Source organism: Ailuropoda melanoleuca, chromosome 19, assembly GCF_002007445.2.
Source record: "Ailuropoda melanoleuca isolate Jingjing chromosome 19, ASM200744v2, whole genome shotgun sequence".
In the NCBI taxonomy this organism is placed as follows: domain Eukaryota; kingdom Metazoa; phylum Chordata; class Mammalia; order Carnivora; family Ursidae; genus Ailuropoda; species Ailuropoda melanoleuca.
The window spans coordinates 5,832,414-5,860,026 of NC_048236.1; the positions used below are offsets into that span (position 1 = coordinate 5,832,414).

At 36.5% G+C, this 27,613-nt stretch overlaps 1 protein-coding gene and 1 pseudogene across 2 annotated transcripts in view; one reads left to right on the forward strand and one right to left on the reverse strand.

The window, feature by feature from the left end:
- CD2AP (CD2 associated protein) overlaps positions 1-27,613 on the forward strand; it is a 127,254-nt gene that overhangs the window by 18,203 nt on the left and 81,438 nt on the right. For both annotated transcript variants that reach the window (XM_011224683.3, XM_019799424.2), the window contains exon 2: positions 12,841-13,001. In XM_011224683.3, coding sequence (XP_011222985.1) covers positions 12,841-13,001 — 161 coding nt within the window. The remainder of the gene's footprint in view (positions 1-12,840; positions 13,002-27,613) is intronic.
- On the reverse strand, positions 4,191-6,182 carry LOC105237515 (annotated as a pseudogene).

Below are 27,613 nucleotides of genomic sequence, written 5' to 3' on the forward strand. Positions count from 1 at the left end.
TGTTTTTGGGAACTGTTTTTGAGACTATTTTTAGGCAACTTTCTGATTTTATTCCTGGATTATGGCTGTTGGTTTTATTTTTAATCTCTTGAGTAATACGTGTTTTTTTTTTTTAAATAGAAATTTATCCATTTAATTGAGGTTTTTAGGGTTGGAAATTTATAGCCTAACCAAGAACCAGCCCAGTTTCATAGGATGTCACATGCCTCTGAGCCTGGCTCCAGCTCTGCAGCGTCCCATTTTAGAGTGTTGAATTGACAAATCTCTTTGTGTATTCTGTAATCTTTTGTGGCTCCAGTTTATTTTTCATTGCTCATCCTGATATGCTTCTTTGAAGTATTTAATCTTTTGAGATGTTTTAAAAGTGGATTGCTGGGTGAACTAACCATGCAAGTGCTACTGTTGTTTATTGGTTAGTTAAATAATCATAACTTAAGTCTTTGGGGTTAGGATGGCTATTTGTATACTGGCAAAAATATCCCCCAAAATCTAGGATGAATTTATTTTGAAGTTTACTGACTTTAGGAAGATCTGGTTCATTTAGCTCTAATAAATGGGAAGTTAGTGTTTTTGGTTGTAGTTTATCTGAAAAAAATTAAAAATAGAATGCTACTTGAACTATGTATAAAATAGCTTTTACAACAAACTAATTTTTAAGGAATAAGTAAATTTTACTTAGGCATGAACTGTTGAAATGAAAGTTGGACTTTTGAGTAGAGATTTTGTTAAAGTGGATAAAATATTTGAAAGTCAACTCAGTATAATTCTCCTGCAAGATGGCACAAATAATTTAGAGTGATTCAACATAATTTAAAGAGGAGTTCATTGTATGGGTGACATGTTTTTTTGCCACACTTCATGACTCACTACTATAATATTTTGAAAAACATTGTGTCTGTTTATATAGAGAGAGTATGTATGTATACATATTATATATGAGAATATCATTAGAGAAATTTAACAATTCTCATATCCAAATATAGGCGTTATAAATAAGTAGATGGCTCAGATCAGATAGCACTATTAAATTGAGTAAATAGGCAAGAACTTGAAAAACAGTGCATTTGTAAGTCAGGAACATTTCTTGTTCTATATGACGTGTACTGTAGAATTTGTGGTTTCTAAGACAGCGAAGTGCTTTTGGAAGATTGGAATTAATCTTTTTGTATCATGAGTTTAGTCTTGGTAACTAAATTATAGGAGAATTCTATCAGATTAGGGTGGATGGGATTTATGGCTTTTTAATGATTCATTGAGGGTGGAAACATACCCTAGAGCTCTGACTAGCTCTACTTCTAGGTGAAAGAGTTTGATGATACTGTGGAGCATACCGTCAGATACCCTCCTGTATCACCTTGGAATGAACCCTAGCTGGAAAGGAGCGACATTATAACAAGGAACACTTGCACAATTGGGGTTCTACCACACTAACATTCTGTAAATACAGCACATTATGAATTACCAACATTAGTATCATCTTTGAGTGTAAAACTGTTCATTTTAGGAAGTTTAGAAAGCTTAGAATAAAGGAGAAAAAAATACCTGTAAATTTCTTTAGAGTGAACAGTTATTTTGATGTCTTTCAGGTCTTAAAAAATAAATATATTTTACACAGATTTGGTTTGTACTTTACATTTAGTTTGGTCTCTTGCCTTAATCATTTAAAATTTTATTGTATATGTTTTCATAAACTATATCATTTTTTTTGATGGTTTCCTTTGCTGTGCAAAACCTTTTTATTTTGGTGTAGTCTACCTAGTTTATTTTTGTTTCTATTTTCCTTACCTGAGGAGACACATTCATAAATACGTTGTCAACGCCAATGTCAGGGACTACTGCCTTTCTTTCTTTCTTTCTTTCTTTCTTTCTTTCTTTCTTTCTTTCTTTCTTTCTTTCTTTCTTTCTTTTTAAAGGAATATGGTTTCAGGTCTCACATTTAGGTGTTTAATGCATTTTGAGTTATTTTTCTACTTGGTGTAAGAAAGTGGTCCAGTTTTATTCTTTCGCATGTAGCAGTCTAGTTTTCCCAACACCATTTATTGAAGATTGTATGTTCTTCCTTTGTTGTAGATTAATTCATCATGTAAATGTGGTTTATTTCTAGGTTCTCAATCCTGTTTCATTTATCTGAGCATCTGTTTTTGTGTGAACAACACTTTTGATTATTATCACTTCATAGTATATCTCAAAATCTTGAATTGTCATACCTCCAGCTTTGCTTTTTGTCAAGATTGTTTTGGCTATTTAGTGTCTTTTGTGGTTTCATACAAATGCTGAGATTGTTTTAGTTCTGTGAAAAATACTTTTGGTATGTTGGTAGAGATTGCATTGAATTTGTAGGTTGCTTTGAGTAGTATGGACATTTTAACAATATTATTTTACTCTGCGAGCATGGTATAACTTTCCATTTGTGTTGTCTTCATTTTTTTTCTTCAGTGTCTTGTAATTATCACAGTATGGGTTTTTTACCTCCTTGGTTAAGTTTATTTCTAGCTGTTTTATTCTTTTTGGTGCAATTATAAATGGGATTGTTTTCTTAATTTCTCTTTTTGCTGTTCTTAGTGTATAGAAATATAACCAATTTCTGGGTATTTTGTATTCTGCAACTTTTTACTGAGTTCATTTATTCTTAAGTTTTTTGGTGGAGTCTTTAGGCTTTTCTAAATACAGGGTCATGTCATTTGAAAATAGTGACAATTTTACTTCTTTTTACCAATTTGGGTACCTTTTGTTACTTTTTCTCGTCTGATTGCTATATCTTCTAGATTGGCCAGTCTGTTGGCATATAATTTTCCATAGTGGTATCTTAATAATCCTTTATTTTTCTTTGGTCTTAGTTGTTACTTCTTTCATTTCTGATTTTATTTATTCAAGTTCTTTTTTTCTTGATGAGTCTGGCTAAAGGTTTATCAATTTCATTCATCTTTCAAAAAGCAGCTCTTGGTTTTATTGATCTTTTGTATTTAAAAAAAAATCTCTATATCCTTTATTTCTGCTCTGATTTTTATTATTTTCTTTCTCCTTTTAACTTAGAGCGTTGTATTTTTTCTAGTTCCTTTAGATACAAGGTTAGATTGTTTATTTGAGATTTTTCTTATTTCCTAAGGTTGATCTATAAACTTCCTTCTTGGAATTCTGAGTTGGTAGGTTTTTTCCCCAGTACTTGGAATAGTTTACTCCCCTCTCTTGAGTGTTTCTGAAGAGGGGTCTGCTGTATTCTTACCCTTGTTCTTCTGTATGTAAGGTGTTTTTTCCTTAAGGCTTCTTGCAAGAATTTCTATGTTTGGTTTTCTGCAGTTTGAATAGGGTATGCTTAGGTGTAGACTTTTCTCACATTTATCCTGCTTTGTATTCTCTGAGCTTCCCAGGTGTGTGGTTTGGTGTGCGATATTAATTTTGGAAAATTCTCCATTATCTTCCTTTTCTAGCATTACAGTTACTCATACGTTATATCTGTTGGAATTGTTGCACAGTTCTTGGATGTTCTGCTTTGTTTCCTTTCTTTTTTTAATTTTTTTTTTCTCTTTACATTTCAATTTGGGAAGTTTCTATTGACCTATTTTCAAGTTTACTGATTCTGTCTTTGGTGGTGTTTAGTCTGGTGATGAGCCCACCCATGGTATCCTTTATCTTATTTGTTTTATTTTCCCAGCTTTTATTTATATTTTGTGCTTTAAAAAGCTTGGCGATTTAAGTTTTTGCTTAGATTTTAGAATAAAAATAATATCTGTAATGAAGGAATGTTTAGAATGGGTAATTCCCCTCATCATATTTCTAGGAGAAATGAGAATTGTAAGAATTATACCTCAGTTTCATTTTAGGAAATACTCTTTTTCATAGGCTGTACTAAGGTCTGTAACAATAGGAAGAGCATTATGAAAAGGAAAAATATACCTGTATGTGCAAAAAAGTTAAAAAATTCAGATCGTAATTCTTACCACTCTCATAATTATCTCACTCATAAATTGAAAGTGACACAGTAAATCAGTGATGAGACAAAGGTTACGGTGAACTATGACCATGGTATAGCACAGAACTATGTTTAGTGTATATATTTTTTTCATTTACATTTGCTAGAAATAAATTGGCCTTTTAATTACACTGATGAGGTTTGTTCCAGAATTTTTACATGTTTCAAAACAGTGTACAAAATTGTGCCTATCCAGTAGTGGTGTAGGGTTTTTCTTTCTTCCTTTTTTTTTTTTTTTTAATTTTTTTTATTTGTCACTTCTATTGCTGAGAATACCGTGAATGTTGTAAGCGCTGTTCTGCTTTTCTTAAGCTTTCTTTAGTTTTGGCTGCTCCAATTTTTTCCTATATAATTCTTTGTGTTCCAATTTCTGCTTTTACTCTTTTTGTCTTTCATCTTTGTGTGAGCTAGTAAGGTTGTTGGAAAGCTTGCTGTTTTTATGTCCATTAGGGTTTTCAGCATGTTATATATCAGTGCTACGGTGGTCTAATTCCAGTATTCATGGAGATTTTTTACAGACTGCCTAATGTAATTGTCAGGATTTTATTAATATTCTTCTCAAACTAAGAATATATTCATTATTCCAGCAGTGCGTAGTACCTTCTCTCCAACCTAAGATTGAGAACTGGATATACACCTGGATATCTGCTTAAAAAGGGGCTCTTCAGTTCTTTGGAATTGTGTTGGTTCAGTGACATCTGAGATTTCTCATTTTCTTCTGAAAGCATCACCTCTTTCTGACTGCATGTTTTCGGCCAAAAGTTTAGCAGTCCTGTGATCACTGTTTATGTTAGTGTTATATTTTTCTCCAGAAACTATACAAGCCGGTAGGCTAGCTGAGCATGAGACAAAGCTAATCCTCTTGCAGTATGCATAAGAATAAAAGCCTTCATTAGATATTATTTATGTTCTGCTCTCAGTGGTATGGCATAAAGCCATTGATAAAACTTACTAATATTTTAAGGAGTTCACCAACCCCATGGAAATGTTATTTCATATATAAACCCGAGGGAAGTGTTGTTAATTTGCTTTCTGATGAATGCTCTTAATCCAAGAAATTTCCTATAAATTCAGTGCGGAGCAGTCTTTAGGTACTCCTGTTCTTTGAGATACCTTCACTGTTGAAAAGGTCAGGAACTATTTTACAAATTTCTGGTCCATATATCACTTTGCAATGCTTTCCAAACCAGAACTCTCCAAAAATCTTAACTCTGCACACCAATTGTATGTGAAGCCAAGAGGCCTCAAGTTCATCCTTTCCTGGATCAAAATCTAGGTTATCACTTGGAGGAAGAGTATGGAAGATGCCAGCACTGATCATTTTTACTTTGTCATAATACACTGATTTGACAAATTACCCCATAATTACTTGAAACATACTCAGTTAGTTCATTCAGTGTTATTCTTTTAATTTTGTTGGTCTTTGAGGCTGAAACTGAGTCCATGAAATTAAACAGTATACAACACCGATGCAACTCTGACAGAAAAGCTCTTGTTCATTTGAAGTGTCATCTTTGAGCAGGGACAAGGCTCGCCCCTTTGCCTGTTGCCCCTGCTGTGGAACTGTCAGGAGCCCTGGGAGCATTTCTGCCGATGTGCTGTCCATACTGACTGCTTTCTCTGAGGCCCAGATGGTGGTGCTGGCAGCTTCCATTAGTGGTGATTACCAGGACACCTCCACAGCCTTGGTGCTTAGGAGGGCTGCTTGCACAGAATGGGCAATGACAGAGGGCGGAGGTGAGGATAGGTGCAGAGAGCTTTTACCCCTTTGTGCCTTCCCCCTTGTCCTGACACAGTTCCCCCCTCCTGAGCACCGGGGACCTTCTTGCTGCCTGTCAACTCCTCAGGGCCATATTTCAGTGCTGGTCCCTGCCCCACATGGAGCTCCAGGAGCTGGGGGAGGAGAGGGTTGAAAAAGTTGTTGATTCTGGGCAGAAAGTCTGGTGGAAGGGAGCCTGAAGTTTAGAAAACTGAGGCAAGGTCTCGGGGCTGTGGTTGCTGAGCGTGCCACTTGTCCCTTCAGTTTAGGTCACCAGCCAGCTGGCCAGCATCTCAGTGGCTGCTGCCTGTGCACCCTACCTTGCCTGGAACCTCCTTCTGAGGTGCTGCCACTGCGGATCCCCTCTGAGACACCACCTTTGCTGTGGCACCCACTTTTCCCTTTCAGCACTGACCCTTCATTTTCCGGGGCAGTGACCTGCCACCCTGGCATCCTTTATTTCCGTTAGTATTTTTGATTTCTTTCATTTCCTTTTGATTTTAGAGTTTCCGTCTGCTTACCTTACCCATCTGTTCTTGCTTGCTGTCTTTTTTCCCCCATTATCACCCTTAACATATTAATCATAGTTATCCTAAATTTCCTGTCTGATTCCAAAATATGTATTATATTTGAGTCTGTCTCTGATGCTTGCTTTGTCTTTGTGTTTTTTTCTTGCCTTTTAAAAGCGTGATGTGTAATTTTTTGTTGAAAGTTGGACATTATGTATTCGGAAATAGGAGCTGAGATAAACAGATACTGACTGTGATATTTTATGTTAGCCTGTCCAAGAGTTGTATTGTGTTTAATATTTGCTCTAGGTGTAGGTGCCAGAGGCTTCACTTTTTCAGAGTCCTTTTTTGTCTTCCTGGCTGTCTTTGGGTTTTCCTAAGAACTCCTCCTCAGATGGAATTTATACCATGCAATAACTCTTTCAGCAGTACTGGAGTCTCACTTGCGTGGTCAAAAGGTATAGGAGAAAGGAAGCATCCTATAATCTTAAAATTAAATCTCAAACTTTTAGTGGGTTTGTGTTGTGGGACTGTAACCTTGGCTAGTCTGAGACAGAAAGGTAAGTAGGGACTAGAATCAGAGAAATGACCTTATTACCACATATGGGATATGGCCCGGTAAAGTCTTTTCTGTAGAGATTAAATCTTTGTTACGGTGAATGCTCTGGTTTCTGGTTATTTCACAGTGACTTCTTTTAGCTTCTCCTTGCCAGAAGCACAAGAAGATTTTTATGGGTTCTTAACTCTGAGAATCTGGTGGGGTTCCTGGAAGTACAACCCATGAGAATGGGCAACTCTCCTGTGATGCTATTCCACGTTAAGCCTGTAGTAGTTCATCAAAAATACCATTTAGGTGTTAGCAGTGGATTAACTTTCTGCCCCCAAAATACGTCTAAGTTCTAAGCCTTGGTATAGATGAATGTGATGTTATTTGGAAATGAAGTCTTTGCAGATGTAACTAAGGATCTTAAGATAATACTGCCCTGGATTTAGGACTGAGCACAAATCCAGTGAGCAGTGTTCTTATTAAGAGTAAGGGGAGGGAGACTTGAGACACACAGAAGGGCAAGGTCATGTGCAGATGGAGGCAGAGGTTGGAATTATGCAAGCTAAGGAATGCCAGAGATTTCTGTCAGCCTCCAGAAGCCAAGGCAGAGTTGAAGCAATTCTTTCTCACAGTCTTCAGAAAGATCTAACCCTGCTGATACTTTGATTTTGTACTCTGGCCTCCAGAGCTATAAATGTGAAAAGAATAAAGTTTATTGTTTTAAGTCACCTAGTTTGTGATTGTTACGACAGCCCTGGGATATTAATATAATGTTCTTATCAGTTTATAGTTCCACTTGTTTGTATTTGAGGTGATCTAGTAGTTCTTGGCTTCGACTTCTGGTTATGTCTGTCTCTCCATATCTTGAGCTGGCAGTTTGCCTTGTGTGTTCGTTTCTCTGATGGGTCCAGGGAAAGTCAATGACTTTCAGTTTGTTTAGTCTTTTTCTTATTGTGGAGTGGGAGTAATAGCTTCTAAGTTTTTCACGTGTTTGAGCTGAAACTGCAAGTCCAGTATTTTGTTTGGCATTTTATACTCTTATTTAGTGATTAACACATGCATTATTAGCTTTTACAAATCTAAAGTTAATTAAAAAATAGTCTATTCCTCATTCCTCCTTGCTCCCAAATACCTCCTAGAACTTTTTATCTCCTGCTTAGTCTAGACTGTTCTTAGATTTGTTGTGCAGTTGCCATCTTAGCACTTTTCTTACTCTTTGGGATTGGCTCTACTATTTCTTGGATTTCATGTCGTCTTCTCTTTTGTTTCATATTTTTTATTTTACTGGGTAATATGTAAGGTCATATGTAGGTGTTAATTTCCTCTTCCTTGCCTGTATGAAAATGTTATACCCTACTTGCCTGCTGATTTGGCTGAGTGTGGAATTCATTTTCCTTTAATACTTAAGTGGCCTTGCCTTTTTATTTCTCCTGTAGAATCTGGTGTCCTCGATGAGAAGTCTTCTGATGATTCTCATTCTTTTGTAGATGAACTCTGTTTCTTTTCAGAGAGCTTTCAGGGATACATTTATCTTTGTTATGAAATGTCATCTAGATGTGAGTCCTTTTTTGTTATTGTACTGGATTTTCATAGACCTCTTTGTATTTGAAGATTTGTTTCATTTAGCTTTGGCGTATTTTCTTGGGTTATTTCATTGTCAATTCTCTATTTCGCTCTTTTTTTCTAGAATTGTTAATTGGATGTTGAATTGTCTGGATTGATATCAGTCTTTTGTATTTTCTTTATGCCTTTTTGCTTTACCTTTTCTGGAAAACTTCCTTGGATTTGTCTCCACCTCTCAAAAAGAAAAAAAAAAGTTAATGTGACATGTTGGAAGATACAGATTTCTTTTTTTTTCTTTTTTTAAGGATTTTATTTATTTATTTATTTATTTATTTGAGAGAGAGAGAGAACAAGCACTAGCACAGGCAGCAGTGGGGGGGGGAAGAAGCAGGCCCCCTGCTGAGCAAGGAGCCCCCAGATGCGGGGCTGGATCCCAGCACCCTGGGATCATGACCTGGGATCATGAAGGCAGGTGCTTAACCGACTGAGCCACCCAGGTGCCCCAGAAGATACAGATTTCTCAACCCTTTTTATTTTCTCTTTTTTTTTTCATAGCATTCTGTTCTGATCTTATGAATTTTGTTATATCTCTTGAGGATACAAATTTGTACATGTTTAAAAGTTTTATTTTGAAATGGTAAATTGTAGAAATAAGTACAATACAAAGACATTTTTCCTGACTGATAGTCTTTCTCCTGAATATTTTAGTGTGTATTTTCTATAAACCAGGATCTTCTACTTAATTACAATCTAACCATAGAGTTAAAAAATTAACATTTATTTATACATGTCTGAACTCATGATTTCTTACTTTATTCAATGGGATATATTCTGTTACTGTCATTGTTTATTTTGATGCTCAAATTGTCCTGATTTGGCCAGTAGGAGCCTTTTTTTTATCACTTCTCTCTGTCCTTTGGCATCACCTTATCTTTAACTTCCTTGCTTTGCGGCACAGTACTGTGTCCCAGGCTTATCTTGTACTTTTCCTGCCTTAGTGGCGGAATTGCCTGTGTTCCCAAGGATTCCTAGTTCTTTTTAGTAGTAAGGGGTGTTTTTAAGATCTCAGCATTAGGTATGCTTATCGCCATTAGACTGTTGCTCGTCTTAGGCCCTTTCAGTGGATAGAGCTGGGTGTGTGTGTGTGTGTTTTATTTATGTGTATATCTATGTTTTGAAAACTTTAAGTTCATGGTGATACTTCTCATTTAGTATCACATTATTGAATCTAGCTTTTTCTCCTTTATATTAGCAACTCCCTTCTCTGACACAGAGACACTTGGCTTCCATTATCCTTAATATATTTACTTATTTGATCAGTCCCTTGGATGTAGCTAGTCTTCCATCCTCGCACAAAACCCTGTTCTCCTTGGGCTATTAGTCCTCATTTTAGATTGCCTTTACCCTTCCGTAACTCTGCATGGAAATCTGCCACCCACCCCCTAACAACATTTGGCCTTTGGTATTCCTTACCAAGCTACCCCTCAGCTTGGATGCCCTCTCCACTGTGCTTAGGGTCTGAAACACCATGTCAGGTTGCCTCTACATGGATGCCCTCCTCACCTTGCGTTAGACTGCTGATATGCTGTACTAGGAAAACCCCCATATGTGAATGCTCTCCATATGTGGATAGCTTGACTCCTGCTTCTACCCCATTCCAATTTTGGATACCTCACATCAGACTCCTCCTCTGTACCCCACCCCCAACCTCCTCCCCTCTTTTTCCCACTGTGCTCTTCCATACATAAATGGCTTTAGGACTCAATTGTTTTGGAGGGTAGAAGCGGGGAGGTGGGTGTATGTTTCATCCAGGAGTAATTTTTCATTTTATTATGATTTTTCATGATTAACTATTGTCTGTTCCTATTTATGAATAAATAATAAATAATAAGCTGGGGACACTATTTAATAGGACTTAGTGTTTTATTTTACAGTTATCAGGTGGGGAGCTGCTCATTGCTGTGGAGACCTCTAAATTCTGGAAATCAGTAGTCATTTCTCTAAGAAACCAGCGCTCATCCATAGGAGCCATACTAGTTTCTCCAAACTGTGTGTGTGTGGGTGGGGGGGGAGGCAGGGGAGGTGGAGGGAGGGGACTAACCCTTTAGTTTTTGGCCTTCAGAGAAAAATGCCTGCCTATATAGCATTATTGTCTTAGAACTATTGTGGTTGATAATGTTAGCTCTTCCATGTAGAGATAATTCCCCTACTTTCAGTTTTTCATTTTCCCATAAGCCCTCCTTTTCTGAATTTCTAGCTTTTATGGGATGCTCCAGAGCAATTTGATGCCTGTTATAGTTCCTGAAATTCTCTGGGCTTTCTGTTCCTGGCTTTATCAGTTATGGGTCCGTTTTTATAAATTTGAAAAATTTCTTTTTGGCTTTCTTCTCAGGTTGGGATTTTCAGCTACAAGTAGAAATCCTATCTAAAATTTAATTAGAAGTTAAGAGAAAACTGAGACCCTTGGGTGGCGCAGTCGGTTAAGTATCCAACCCTTGGTTTCAGCTCAGGTCGTGATCTCAGGGTTGTGAGATCGATCCCTGAGTTGGGCTTTATGCTCAGTGTGGAGTTGGCTTCACATTCTCTCTCCCTCTCTCTCTGACCCTCCCGCTCATGCATGTGCTTTCTCTCTTTCTCTCTCAAATAAATAAATAAATCTTAAAAAAAAAAGTTAAGAAAAAACTACTTCTGTAACAAGAAAACTAATGGTATTGTAGCTCAGGGGTTGGTTCATATAGTAGTTTGATAAATTTAGCAAAGATCTAGGTCATTTTCATCTTTCTTCTCTTCCATCATAATCTTTTTCTTGTCTTAAGAAGGGATTGAGACAATCTCTTCATCTTTTTCTTGTCTTAAATAGTTACAGCAGTTTTAGGCATTACATTCTCACTGAAGAATATCTGAAATTAGTTATAGCAGTTTTGGGCATTACATTCTCACTGAGGAATATCTAAAGTCTGCAGGAAGACATTTTTTTCCTTGTGTTTTGTTTTTAAGGTTGGATAAAACTTTCCTTGAACCCTTGCTCGTATCTTATTGGTAGAATCCATCCATCACATGTGTATTTGAAAACCAGTCTGTGCATGCATGTGTGTGTGCATGTGTGTTTGTGTGAAATTACTATAAATAAATAGTCTTTAGTAAATAAACTATCTTTAGACCGTTTCTTCTTTGTCCAGCAGCATTAGATATCCAGGGCCTTTTCAGAGTACACATTTAAGCAAGATTCACCAAGATGACTTGACTGTACCTTAGTATTTGAAAAGCTCTGGTCTGGACTAGTAAAGATTTAACCCTCTGGGAATGAGGGCAGCTGCATTTGTAAAAGTACAAGATCTCAAAATACCTGAACAAAATTAGGGTTCGATAAGAAAGGAAGAAGGAGGTGGGGAGTCAGTGTAGGAATGGCTTTTGGTTTGGCAACCAGCAATGCCTGCCCATAATCCTTTTCCCTTTTTTTTGCTTGTAGCTCTGTGTGTGTGTGTGTGTGTGTGTGTGTTTGTGCTTTTTTAAAAGTCATTCTTATAGGAGGAAGAAAAGATGAATGGAGATATGGTTAGTCTGCCATCTTGAATAGGAAATCTGTTATTGCTTTTCTTGTATTGAGCCCTTTAAAATATTAATAGTATGCATATATGATGTCCTGGAATCTAAAATTCTGTACTTAAAGGCGGTAAAATAGATCCTTACTGATCTTTACTTCAGGGTGTATTCATTCTCTGTTTTCCAGTAACAGTATTGCCATAAACTTAGAAGCTTAAAACAGCACACAGTTTACTACCTCACAGGTTTTGTGATTCAGTAAGTCTGGGTGTGACTGACTAGATACTATGCAAGGCTGCAATGAAGGTGTTGGCCAAGTCTGTGCTCTCAGCTGGGGAAGGGTCTGCTTCCAAGCTTACGTGCTGGTTGGCATCATTTAGTTCTCTGTGGGCTGTTGGACTGATGGCCTCAATTTTTTGCTGGCTGTCAGCCAGGACCTTCATCAGTTTTTCGATAGGCCGGCTCACAGCAAAGCAGCTTGCATCTTCAAAGCCAGCAAGTGCGAGTTTCCTAGCAAGATGGACATTATAATCTTACGTAGTCATATACAGTCTATCATCTTTGTCGTATTCTGTTGGTTAGAAGTCAGTCATAAGTCATGTCCCTGTCAAGGAGAGGGAATTGCACAAAGCTATGAATATCAGGAGATGGGGATCATAGGGACCACTATAAAGATCATCTGTCACCAGCAATATATACGTCTGACTGTAGGAACAACTGATAGCATGAATTGTACATTGTATTGAGGTTTCAGCTTAAAATTTGTACTGTGTTTTATATGAAGGCAGTCAAGAAATTTGGTAGCCAAATATTTAAAATCATCAAAGTAAGCCTTGATTATGTCTTTGTAATATTATTGTTGTTAACCAGGCTTCTTAGTTTTAAATTTATTAATATGGTTAATTGTATTTCATGAATTAAGTTTCAGACATTATTTATTTTTTTTTAGTTGACTATATTGTGGAGTATGACTACGATGCTGTACATGACGATGAATTAACTATTCGAGTTGGTGAAATCATCAGGAATGTGAAAAAACTGCAGGAGGAAGGATGGCTAGAAGGAGAACTAAATGGGAGAAGAGGAATGTTTCCTGATAATTTTGTTAAGGTAAGTACTCTCGTTTAAATTTCTAGCTGTTGCTTCATAGGATTTAATCTTTAACTTCAGAAATACATGTATTTTAAAACTAAAATGTTGAAGGTAAATTTTTTACTTTACATTTGCTGGGTGTCCTGGTGGATAATAACACTGTGTGTATGTGTGTGTACATGTGTGTTTATATATGTGTGTATGTATCTACCTGTCTGTCTTTTTAAAAAAATAAGGTACTTTGCGTTTGGGTAGCACTCTTTTATTTACGAAGTAGTTTTGCTGTGTACCTTCTCATTTGAGCCTACAAGTCTTATAAGTAGGGCGGATGATAACCTCATTTTAAATATGGTGACACATAGATGAGAGGTTTCATGGTTTACCCAATGTTGACTAGCTAAGAAGATCTAGAATTTGAAATGAAATCCAGGATAGTTGACTCAAGTTTAATTGTATATTATTACTTTTGCAGCCCCTTTGCAAATATCTTAGATTCCTCTGATAAGTTTCAGCATTGCCACAGGTATTTATCAAAGTAACAGTTTACTCTTTAACCACCAAACATTCCTTTTTTAAATATTCTAGTCACTTTTGCCAGAAAACAATCAAGATTCTTAAATCATTTACAAAATTCTCAATAGTTTAGAGAAGGAAAAAAATAAAGAATATCTGTATATTTATACTTAAAATTGTTTCCTGTATTAGTTTTCTTATACCTAGCTATATCATTGGCCTCATTAGATTATGATTATGAGTTCTTCTGGGAAGGCTAGAATGTGTCTCATTAGTTTGTTGACCTTACATAGTAATATCCACCTGCACAATGTGGATATTTAGTAAATATTTGTTCCCTGGATAATTTGTGTTTATTTTAATTATGGTTTTACCTCTAAATATGAGGTCATACTATAATATTAATTGATTTCAGAGGTGAACTAACTACACTTTACCTAACTATATTTTTATCTCTTGAAAAACCAAGAAAAGCTGTAATAGGGACTTGAACTTAGGAGGTCACTTTTGTTTTTTATTTTTTGTTTTATAAATTGACTTATTTCTTATAACCTAAAATGGAGTGTAATGCAGATACCTGGAAATTGGAGTAGAATAAGTGGATTACAACACAGTCAAGTTCCAGTTTTGTCCTTTGCTGGTGGTGTAAGTCAAACCACACACATAATTTCTCTGTTTTCTTATACTTAAAATGATATATTGATAGTCGGTATATAGTAAGGCATGACATTGACCTCTCATTTCATTTCTCTTTCTCTCTCTTTTTAAAAGGAAAGTGCCTTTTCAGAGATAATATATTGAGGTAATAGAACAGTAGTTAAAGAAAAATAAGTTAAAAGTTAAGTAGTTATATAATTCTCTTAATTCTGTGCTGATGTATTGTCCCAGTAGTGGAGATGACCTGTCACAGGACTGCATTTTGCAATACATGTTACTTTCTGTTTCAGTACAACTAACACTAGAACTTGACTTTAATGAACTGCCTGAGAATAGATGATGCAGTTTGAGGATGCTAGATAATAGAGGGAAGCATAATCTGGGATTAAAAAGTAACCACAGGGTACTAAATTAGAGTTGGAGACATCAGTATGAACTCATGTTTAGTTTATAATATGTACCAACATACATAGATATATTTAAATGTGTGTGTATTAATACTTGGGTTAATACACATACATATATTTCTCAGCTCTCTCTACTGAGACAGCCTAGAAACAGTAACACACCAGTAGCAATGACAATACCCAGTGTCCGGATTTTGGTTTCTAAATATTATTCTCCAATAAAAGGAAGCAGGGCTTCGTAGACAAATAGCTGATTCTAGGGCTGTGGCAAGGAAAATACGTGATGGAGCATCTTGTAGTACCAGAAAGTAAGGAAGTGCTCAAAAAAAATGACAAAATGATGGCCCATGTCAAAACAGCAAAGGGGCCAATCTAAAAGAGCTTCCAGTGTCCAGAGCTGGAACAATTTAAGCAACAAAATAACCTATTGATTAGATTTGATTATTACCCAGAGTGGAGCATAAATATACATAAGTCCCTGCTGATAAAGATAAATGGTTGAGTAAATAAATGGGGGGAAGGGATAAATCTCACAGAATTATTTCAAATATTTGTAGATACTTCCTTTTCCTCCATCCCCTCCCCTCCCCTCAGAAGCATCCCTCAGGGGCATCTCTCAGGAATGGGCTGGTCTAAAAAATAGATGGAAGAAGAAAATAGCAACTTTACAGTGGAGAAACCTGGCAACTACTGCCATAATCAAGTGATCAAAGCTAACATCGTCAGTGATATATTATGTTAATATCACGTATCCTCTTCATCTCGGTTGTATTTATTCTTCCTCCAAAGCCCATAATCTCAATCTAAGCAAACCCAAATTGAAGACACTCTACAAAATGCCTGACCAGGGCTGAAAAAAAATTTCAAGGTCATGAAAACCAAGAGAGGACTGAGAAACTGATGTTGACTAGAGGAGCCCAAGGAGACCTGATGACCCAAATGCATTGTAGTATCCCGGATTGGATTCTGGAACAAAAAGATAGATATTAGTGAAAAAAAACTGATGAAATCTTTATAAAGTCAGTGGTTTGTTAGTAGTAATGTACTAGTGTTAATTTCTTAGGTTTGACAGGTGTAATGTGGTTATGCAAGATAATAACATTAGGGGAACAGAGTGAAGGGGATTTGGGAACTCTGCGTACTACCTTTGTAGTGCTTTTCTGTAAGTCTAAAGTCATTCTAAAGTAAAGTTGTTACTGAAAAAATTAACCACAGGCAATCAACAGCAATAGATAGTAAGTTGGCTTTATTACTTCAGCTGTGTATATGAAGATTTAAGGGAAAGTTAGAATTTATAATTCACTGTCCCCTTGAAAATAAGCCTTTTACAACTAATCTTTGACAAAGCAGGAAAAAACATCCAGTGGAAAAAAGACAGTCTCTTCAATAAATGGTGCTGGGAAAATTGGACAGCTACATGCAAAAGAATGAAACTTGACCACTCTCTCACACCATACACAAAAATAAACTCCAAATGGATGAAAGACCTCAATGTGAGACAGGAATCCATCAAAATTCTAGAGGAGAACATAGGCAACAACTTCTATGACATCGGCCAGAGCAACCTTTTTCACGACACATCTCCAAAGGCAAGAGAAATAAAAGATAAAATGAACTTATGGGACTTTATCAGGATAAAGAGCTTCTGCACAGCCAAGGAAACAGTCAAAAAAACTAAGAGACAGCCCACGGAATGGGAGAATATATTTGCAAAGGACACCACAGATAAAGGACTGGTATCCAAGATCTACAAAGAACTTCTCAAACTCAATACACGAGAAACAAATAAACAAATCATAAAATGGGCAGAAGATATGAACAGACACTTTTCCAATGAAGACATACAAATGGCTAACAGACACATGAAAAAATGTTCAAAATCATTAGCCATCAGGGAAATTCAAATCAAAACCACACTGAGATACCACCTTACGCCAGTTAGAATGGCAAAGATAGACAAGGCAAGAAACAACAATTGTTGGAGAGGATGTGGAGAAAGGGGAACCCTCTTACACTGTTGGTGGGAATGCAAGTTGGTACAGCCACTTTGGAAAACAGTGTGGAGGTCCCTCAGAAAGTTAAAAATAGAGCTACCCCGTGATCCAGCAATTGCACTACTGGGTGGTATTTACCCCAAAGATACAGACGTAGTGAAGAGAAGGGCCATATGCACCCCAGTGTTCATAGCAGCATTGACCACAATAGCTAAATTGTGGAAGGAGCTGAGATGCCTTTCAACAGATGAATGGATAAAGAAGATGTGGTCCATATACAATGGAATATTTTTTTTTTAAAAGATTTTATTTATTTATTTGACAGAGATAGAGACAGCCAACGAGAGGGGGAACACAAGCAGGGGGAGTGGGAGAGGAAGAAGCAGGCTCATAGCAGAGGAGCCTGATGTGGGGCTCGATCCCATAATGCTGGGATCACACCCTGAGCCGAAGGCAGACGCTTAACCGCTGTGCCACTCAGGTGCCCCCATATACAATGGAATATTACTTAGCCATCAGAAAGAATGATTACCCAACATTTGCAGCAATGTGGATGGGACTGGAGGAGATTATGCTAAGTTAAATAAGTCAAGCAGAGAAAGACAATTATCATATGGTTTCACTCATTTATAGAACATAAATAGCAGGGAGATCAGTAGGAGAAGGAAGGGAAGAATGAATGGGGGGTAAACAGAAGGGGGAATGAACCAGGAGAGACTATGGACTCTGGGAAACAAACTGAGGGCTTCAGAGGGGAGGGGGTGGGGGATTGGGACAGGCCGGTGATGGGTATTAAGGAGGGCACATATTGCATGGTGCACTGGTGTTACACACAAACAATGAATCATGGAACACTACATCAAAAACTAAGGATGTACTGTATGGTGACTAACTTAATAAAAAATTAAAAAAAAATAAGTCTTTTATGCTTAAAATATGGTTACATTAAGGTACATAGGTTGTTTTGTAAATGTAAGACCATGGAGTGGATGGTAGAGCTAACTAGGCTTCCTCTAAAAGACTGACATCCCTGTTATTATTTCAGATAGCTGTATTGAAGAGCATTGATATTCCAGTTGGGCTGGAAGATGGCTAGAAAGGTCAAATAATTTTTGCAGCTTATTGAAAAAAAACCTTTATGGACACTAAATTTGTTTTGTGACAAACTGTTCATTTCATTGTCCCTTTGCAGTGTTATTTCATCTTTAGAGGATTTAATAAATAGTTTAAAAGAAAATAGAACAAGGATCCATGACCTTATTTATAGAATGTTATCGTTTTGGCATTTTTGCTTTAAAGTATTACTTTCATTGTAGAACATTACAAATAAAATTGAGTTTTGTCACCTCCTTACCATTTCTCTCTCCTTCCAAACTCCATATTCTGAAATTTTATGTACCCTTATAATACATAGTTTTATACATATTTACCTGTGCATAAACAAATAGTATTTTGTAGGATTTAGACATGGGCATAATTGTTAGGTTGCAGCTTTTTAAAACTTAATGTGGGTTTCAATGTGATACATACCATAGTCACTTTGCCTACAACATATTTTTATAACACTGTGTAGTTAGCTCACAAATGGTTGGTAAAGAGGGGCGCCTGGGTAGCTCAGTTGAGTGTCCGACTCTTGGTTTCCACTCAGGTTATGATCTCATGGGTTGTGGGATTGAGTCCCAAGTGGAGCTCTGCACTCAGCAGGGAGTCGGCTTGAAGAGTTTTACCTCTGCCCCTCCACCCAGTTGCACACAAGCTTGTACTTGTGCTCTCCCTTTCAAATAAATAAATAAATCTTAAAAAAAATGGTAAATAGAGGAATGATGTCAGGACAATGGGAAAGTTGTGTTATTTTCTAGGTAAAGGGAGCTGTGATAAAGAGTGTAGAATTATAATTTCAGTAAGAACGGGAGAGGCTCTCGGCTGCTTGTGTAAACAGGAGTTCTTTTAGCTTTTAAGTTAAATCTTTTTTTTTTTTTAAGATTTTATTTATTTATTCCAGAGAGAGAATGAGAGAGACTGAGACCTTGCCTGTGAGAGTGTGCTAGGGGAGGAGCAGAGAGAGAGGGACAAGCCAACTCAGGGAGCCCGACGCGGGGCTTGATTTCAGATTCTGACCCGAGCTGAAACCAAGAGTCAGGTGCTTGACCAATTGAGGCACCCCTAAGTGAAACCTTTTTTTTTTTGTTAAGGTGATCATCTGTACCTGGGTATTTTCCTCAAAGTTGACAGTCCTAGCATAAAAAGTTCTATTTTTTGACTCCTGGTGCCTACCTCTCTCTTCTCTCTGTACTATCTTAACATCCATAAACCAGCCTTTCTACTTTATTGTTTCTGTGCATTTTTAATAGCTGTGGAGGAATCCATCTGTCATCTGCTTGGGGAGTCTTAAGTTATTACCCACTTATTATACATTTTCTAAGGTTTCAGTTATTGTTACTTATTTTTATTTTCATTTTCAGTGCTCTGTTTCCAAAGTTGCATAGGTCTAAATTGGTATGTCCCAAACCCTACACTTTTTTTTTTTTTTGCATAATCACTGGTATTTTAGCATTTGATTTAGTTTTCACATAATCAGTGGTATTTTAGTGTGTATGATTTTCTTTTCCCCCCAGAAGATCAGATGTTTAGGAATGTACATGTAGTTTCACAGTAGAGATTACACAGTCCTGTAGTATTTCATTCTGGATCTTTACCACATTTTATGAGGTAAAATAGGTCTAGTTTTCATTTTTTAGCTATTGAAAACAATGCTGCAATGAATATCCTTTTGTAGGTTGTATACATTGCTGAGAATTTGCTGCATCCTAGGGTATGCACACATATTCAGCTGTATTAGACATTGTCTAATTTCTCAATAATTACACCAATTTAAATTCCTACCAGTATAAAAGAGTTTCTTTCTTCCATGTTCCTATAAACATTTGATACCATCAGATTTTCTTTTCTTTTTCTTTCTAATCTTAAAGATCTATAGTAATATCCACATGTTTCAGTGTTTCATTTTTGTGATTATGAGGGAAGTTAGGCATCTTTTCACATTCATTGGCCATTTAAACTTCTTTTCTTGTGTCTAGCTTGTCCAGATATTTCTGTCCATTTTTATTGAGTTCTTGCTCATTCTCATTGTAGTACTTCTTATTGTGAATACTGTGAATTCTGTATTATGAATGCTAGTCCTTTGTCTTCCTTCTGCTTATGTGTCTTTTCTTTTTAGTAAATGCTTTTTATGGCTTGTCTGAGTATAACTTGGGAGCAGGGAGGTTTTAAAGATATTCTGTATTATCACTAGTTTTAAAGTTTTGGTTTTTCAATATAAGTCATCAGTCTCGCTTTACTTTTTGTACAGATGTGAGTTAGGCAGTAATTAAATTTTTTTTCACATAAAAAATATTGAATAGTTTACTTTTTCCTCACAGATTTGTAATGTTTAAGAATTGAGCCCAAATTGGGAAGAAACTTGATAGTTTTTAAGATCTTTCCTCATTCTCAACTTCAGTGTTTTGGACTAAAGTAGAGAGGGTCAAGTGGCTGATTTATTTGCTCGTGTAAACTTTGAGATTCAGTATCAGTGTTGTGACTTGTTGATATTTGGCATATTGGGTCTTTGTAATTGAGATGAAACAAAGTAAACACTCCTCCATTAAACAAATGCTTAGTAATTGTCTGAATTATTTTGGGGTGTGGTGAGAAGAGTTCCCGCAACTTATTTTATTGGGGGAGATAACAGCATGAAAACAGGATAAATTGCTATGCATTATTGGCTGAATGTCAAATGTGTGATAAAGATGATGGGTGCTAAAGGTTCTTGGAAAAAATATTTTTCAGAAAAGATGTTGAAAGTAACACTTGACTTGGTCTTTAAAGATAGGAAGTTAGATGAATAATTGGTGTGCTCTGTGTCTGGCAAAGGCGCAAAGTGTTTTGTGGTAAAAATAATGGACTACTTTGTTTGAATGAAAGTTTTTCTGTGGGGGTGTGTATGATGGGATTTAAGGCCAAAAGTATGGATTAAAGCCAGTGGTACCATTCATTTTGAGTATCGTGTAAAGGTATTAACTATTTAAAAGATGCTAGGGAAATCACAGGTTTTAGAGACAGGCGAGGGAAGATAGAATACTTTAATGGATTAATCTTAGAAGGAAAGGTTTTTATGAAAGTTGAGAGAGTTGAAGCTATAAAGTATAGTAATGAAGATCTGAGCTGTGCAGTGAGAATGGAAACAAAGGGATTGTTAATAGGCATAACACCTCTTATTTGTGTTAAGACTTCGCAAGTTCCCATACATTTTCTCATTTTATTCTGACATCTTTGAAAGTTAGACAGGGAATATGTCATTTATGCTCAAAGTCATACCGGTAATAGTTGGTGGGCCACGGACTTGGTAGTTGGTAGCTCTGTGATAGGCAAATGTCAGCCTATTTTTAGATGAGAAATGTTATTTTATATATTATGTGCTGGTTATTGGAGAAATGTGATCATTTTGTAACATTCTAAGAATGTTTTAAGAACATTTTAAGAATCTAAAGACAAAGTGATATGAATCTTAGCCCTTGAAATTCTCCAGTAGCATCAGCATAGTTGAAAGATGTTAGAATTACAAAATTAATTGCTTTTGATAACCTTTAGAATTGACCCTTTAAGAAGAAAATTCAAACTGCTTCCTCAAAATACAATTTTATGGAAACAACCTTTTTTTTCTCCAAAACTAAACTTGAGATTTGACGTGAGGGCATTGCAAAGACTAAAGATGGAATGGAAACATGCAGAGAATGTACAAATAATGAGATATATGGAAAATGAAGCAGGACTTGCAATGTTCATGTAAAATTATCTGTAGGTAACTTTATAAAATGGAATCAGTTTCATTCATGTTTTTCTACTGCCTCCATCCCTAGAAATGATGCTGAAAAACAAGGTTTAATAAGGAAAATAGAAGACCCAGTGTTATCATCAAGAATATATAATAACAACATTAAAATCTCAGGGGTGGCATAGCACTAGGAGTACATGCTTTTGTACAGAATTTCATGTAGTCCAGCTGGTGAGTTATGTTAAATATAAGTAAGATAAGAGCTTTCTTTATTGCGAGTAAGATTAGCATCAACTTTAGCACCAAGTAAGGGATACTTCTCAGTAAGCTGTCTTTGAAGCCTGTAGTTTTCATCAACCACATGTCTCTTCTTGCAGTAGTTATAGCAGGGTTTTCAGTTCTTTTTAGATAATGGGACTCTTCAGTATCCCTGATAAGAAACCAGATTTCCGGGGCACCTGGCTGGCTCAGTTGGTTAAGTGGCTGACTCTTGGTTTCGGCTCAGGTCATGATCTCAGGGTCCTGAGATTGAGCCCCAACTCTGGACTCCCTGCTCAGCGGGGAATCGGCTTGAGATTCTCTCCCTCTCTGTCTGCTCCTCCCCCACTCGTGTGCTTGTGCCCCCACCCCCCGAAATAAATCTTAAAAAAAAAAAAGAGAGAGAAACAGATTTCCCAGGCACTTTGTATTGAGCTGTTTTGGTAAGATCAGTGGCAGTACTGTGGCATATCCTCCCCATACCCTGCCTCTCCATTGTTTTATTCTTTTCTGTTTGCCGTATTTGTTCAAATATTTACCGAGGTTCTTTCTATGTGTTAGGACTTTTTATAGATGCTGGGGACACAATGGTGGATAAAACAGATAAGTTCACTTACCTTTATGAGTTGATTTTCTAATGGTGAGGGGAAGACAAACATGAAAAAATTGAATCAATAAGATGATAATTCTGATAGTCATGGAGTGCTTTGAAAGGAAAAGAGTTGTGGGAGTTGGAAAATGGTGTTTAATACTTTAATTTGGGTGTTCTAGGGTAGGATCTCTGAGGTGGTTTGGCCAGAAAAACCCAGAAGGGTGCAGAGGAGGTAAGGAATGAATTCCCTTTGAGAAGGGTCTTGAAATTAGAGGAAAGTAGGCGTAGGCTTAATGAGTTAGTTGTGGTTGCCAACTGCTCTACGAGAGCTGTGTCAAGAAGACAGCATGGCATTAGGAAATGAACATGGCCTTTGGAGTCAGGATGTATAGACCTCTGTTTGACTTCTCCCCCCTATTCCCCATACCCACACACATGCTTACTGTGTGTTCTTCCTTAAAGATGTTTCACTCTAGAGTATGAATTTCTTCCGGTGAGAATGTGGGGAATCCCACCTTTTGGGTTGTTGGTAGGAATTAGATTTTGAGTGTCCCAGTACTTGCAAGTAGATACATTATGGATTTATTATTTTATCCTGTTATTTTGTTTGCTCAGGAACTGCCCATCCATTTCATAAAGGAAAGTCAGAGAAGAAAAATCACCTAAGTTGTTAATTTAGTCAACAAATGGGTTCCCCCCCGCCCCTGGTGCCTATACTATACCGGGTACTGTTAAATCAAATGTTAATAATAAAATAGGTGAGTAAATTAGAACTTTCCTAATTTCTCTTCAAAAAAAGCTAATAGTTTTTTTTTTTTTTAACGTTTATTTATTTGAGAGTGTGAGAGCACTAGGGAGAGAGAGCAAGCACTAGTGTGGGGCGGAGGGAGGAGAAGCAGGCACCCTGCTGAGCAGAGCCTGACATAGGACTTGATCCCAGGTCCCTGGGATCATGACCTGGGCTGAAGGCAGATGTGTAACAGACTGAGCCACAAAGATTCCACAAAACTAGTAGTTTTTAAGGAAGGACACAAATAAAGAGGAAAGTAATTAAAATGAGAAAATATGGGACAAGCTGTTAGCTTGATTAGCCTGTTTCTCTAAACCAAATCTATAGTCTTCATGGTGGTTATGGTGGAACAGATTAATCTGTTTAAAAGTGGGCCAACTGCCTGTGAGAGGCTAGACAATAAAAAAGCTTTTAATATGTTAGGATTTGTGTAAGATCTAGCTCCTTAGGGTAAAAGCTAATTTTGATAGGTCTTTTCTACTAGAGCTGTGTCAAGAAGATAGCATGACATTAGGAAAGGAACATGGCTTTTGGAGTCAGGATGTAGATCACTTTAGAAAAGTGATCTGGTGGAAATGATTTTTTTTTTTTTTTGTTTTTTTTGTTAAACCCTTTGGAGTGGAAAAGGTAGTTCTAAGAAGATAAAGGGGCTCAACTAAAACGCCTTTGGAAAGTTATTTTAGTTATTGAGAAAGGAGAGAAAGCCAGCATTTGTCTGGACATGTTATTAAAAGCTGAGGATTTGTGTTCATGTCCTGGTAGAAGTACTGGCAGTAAAAATATTTTTAAAAAATCATAACATTGGTTGAGGACCTTGGATCTACTTTTAAACTGTATTTTACTAAAGAGAGAACCTGTGCTGAAAAAGGAAAAAATTCCAGTTTCCCACTCTGTCCAGTTTCCCACCCTGTCTCTCTTGACACTTGGAGAGGAAGGAGCTCCATGTTACTGCTGAGTGGGGTAGGAGTTGAGGCTCAGTAGTCCTCCATTGAATCCCCCTTAATGAAAATCCCCCTTAGTGCTGCCTTGTGGCCTCCACTGACAGAGAGAAGGGGGCTCATTCCCACCTGGTGGGTAGGAGAGTCCTGGCTCTCCACTTGGCCTTCTCTGACACCAGCCTGGCTGGAAAAATGGTGTAGTGGTCGTGAGTGGGTGGTCTGGTTGCAGCCTGGTGAGGGTAGAAGTCTAGGCTCCCTGCTAGTTTGATTTTTTTTTTCTCTCTGTATTATTTGACTTCAGCAGATTGGTTTTGGTCTTGCTAGGTTACCAACGGTTACCCTTTTCTTGGTCCTTCTGCTGGAGAGAGCAGGCTTTTCTTGGAGCTTTTTTCCTCTCCTCTCATGGGCGATAACAGTTGCTGGTTTCTCCAGTACTCAGTCTAGAATATGAAGCAAAAAGAAAACCTAGTGAACTCACTAACCAGGTTCTGAGGAACCTGGGCTCTCTTGGCTGGTCTATCTTCTTTTCTCCACTTTTCAGAATATTGTATTTGTTTATTTTTAATAAGTAATGTCTAAAGTTTTTAATTGTAAGTAGTGGGAAGAATAAGGAAACAGTTTATCTGTTCCATCTTTCCATGAGGGAAATCTAGATGGTGATGCATTTTTAAAAAGTTTTTATTATAATTCCGGTTAATTAACATACAGTGTTCTATTAGTTTCAGATATACAACATAGTAATATAACAGTTCCATACATTACCTTGTGCTCATCACCGGACAAATGCACTTCTTAATCTCCATAGCCTATTTGACCCATTACTCCCAAACCCCCCTCCTCTGGTAACCATCAGATAGATGGTTATGCATTTTAATAGAGATTGAAAGGCATTTCCTTAATGGTCTAAAAACTCATTATGTAGAAAGAACTTCTCCTTTGAGAAATGGTGTAGTAATAGCTAGTTTTTCATAAGAAAAGCAGTGAAATATCAGTGAAATAAGATATTAAAAGAAATTAACAAATACGTTTATTAGTTATACTTAAAGAGTATTATATTAGCAGGACAGTGTTTGTGGATAAGGGATGTTAATTTGTGAGCTTTGATTTAGCTTTCTTGTGAGCTTTATACTGATGGTATTATAGGTTATTACATGATGTTATGATAGTTTTACTTTAAAATATAAGTGGTTATATTCATAGATGTCTCAGATGTCAGTAAATGGTTTTTTATCTTTTTAAATTTAAAATGAAATTTTGATCCCTTTTGAAGAGTTCTCAGAGCTTGATAAAGTGTTTCAGACTTTTTGATATAATAAGGAACAAGGAAACAAGTTATTAACATTTAAGTATTTTTGGGAGCTGGTGTATTTTTTTCTTTATTTTGACTTAAATTTCTAGCAGTTTTTTTCTCATTTAGAAAAAGATTTAAATCACTGAATTTAAAAAAAAAAAATTTTTTTAATTTATTAATTGACAGAGCGAGTGAGCAGCAGCAGAGGGAGAGGGAGAAGCAAATTCCCTGCTGAGCAGGGAGCCCCATGCAGGAGTTGATCCCAGGCCCCCGGGATCATGACCTGAGTGGAAGGTAGACACTTAACTGACTGAGCCACCCAGGCACCCCTCATTGAATCTTTTTTTTTTTTTTTTTAAATAGGGGGTTTGACAACTTATCTTGCATTTAAGGATGTTTGTCATTTTATGTCTATATTCCATGGGTTAAATGGTTAAGCAGACATTAAGTCTTTAAGTGTGTTTAAAAACTTTTAAAAAGTGTGTTTGATTTCTTTTATTATTTGAAACACATTAGATGAGAAAACAACTGTAGATCTCAGAATACTAAATGGAAGACAACTTTACTTAGTGGGAATTACAAAAAACAACAGTAGATAAAACGTCAAAGTTTTATGTAGTTACTTATGATACATTGTAGTACGTATTTTGTTACATACTGTAAAACATTGAGTATACACTCTGATTAAGAGCAACTTGTTCTGTGACTTGGGATATTTTTGATAATCTTTTGAATCCTATGTAGGCCGTATTCACTGTGTTAAAGGAAGTGTTCAGTACAGGTAATGCTAGAAAAGCTGTGTAAGGATTTAGATGTAGTAATGTGTGTTCGTACAACTGAGGTCTTTCTTTGAATGCTCTGAAACAAACTGACTTGTAGCACTGTTATTTGTGAGCACATCAAATTTTTTATTGAAATCACTGAAATAATACATGTTGAAACAAAATTCAGGGAATATGAAGTGGCTATTGTGAAAAGTACATTTCTTTCCTTATAACCCTCCTCCAACCTCCTTCCACATCTAGGAATGTGGTAGATACTGTACAGACTGTTATCTATAGAAAAATCTTTTTAACTGAATCATTCATACCCTCTTCCCCCTTTATATCCTATATTTAAACCGTAAATTTAAATTTAAGACATCATTATATAAATCATGTTAATGTTTACCTACCTGGAAAGTTAAATTCTGATTTTTCCCCTTAAGGAGTTAATAAATTTTGTTTCTGCTAAGATATTTCAAATTGTAGAAATAATCGAAGCCTGGAAAGTTTGAGTGGCAGAAACTGGGCTTCTGGGATTATTTTCTGATCTTGCAAATTTTGGATCAGCTTTCATTGCCTGCTTGATAATGTTATCTCTGGCCTTAAGGAGCCTAGCAGCTTTGGGAGAAGGATCTCCCTGTAGGTCTGATGTCTTTTGAGATGTAGATATATTAGCCCTCATTACCTGCTGTAATCTCTTCATCCTAGAACTGTAAGCACAAATAGGATTTTTAAATCCATATAACTAGTATGAAAAATGTGACTATTATAAATTACTGGGGTGTTTTCAATCAGTATAGTATGTCTGCGTTCTTTATTTAGTGTTTTTCCCACTGTACTTCACTTGGCTCTCATTAACATTCTTGTGATGGAAAAAGAGAAAGGAGTAGGATTCCATTGACAATGAATGTACATAACTTTTTCTCTCTCTTTTCCTGCTTTTGCGTTTTCCAGTGGGGGAGGGGCAGTTGCAATAGGAAGGCCCTTTGTCCAAGTTGGAGAGACAGCAGTTATGTGGAGAATAGCATATTTGGGGGAGAGAATACATTTAGAAACTTTCAAAATAGTCCTGTTATATCTGTTACTGTTTTCCCTCATGGTTTTGATATGCCGGCACTCAGAAGGTATGTACTGATTTCACGTTAAGGAGATTTTCTCCTGTTGGTCCTTTCACTTTGGACTTAAAGGTTTTTTGCTACTCTCTCATTTAATTTAGACATAAAAATGAAAATCGAATGACTTGAAGTAGATGATTCCTTATATATTATTACTTCTAAAAAACAAAATAAAAACTTTAGGAATAGGGTAAACCATTTTTGTTAGGTTGAAAACCTCATTTTTCAAGTGTGGGTCTAATGGATATAGCCAAAGCTAAAACAGTGGACATATTAAATAAACATTTAATTCTGCTTATATTCATACATCTTTAGTAATATCACTTTTTTCATATTTTCTGATTTATGTTTCTGTAAAGTTGGAGCTTCTAGTTTTACATAACACTTTTGGAAATCCTTAACGTTATAAGTGTATTCCTTAAATTTTAATTAGCATAAGAAGAACTGACTCAGTTTAGGATGACATCTTTTTCGTTTGAGAAACAAAAAAAAGACTGT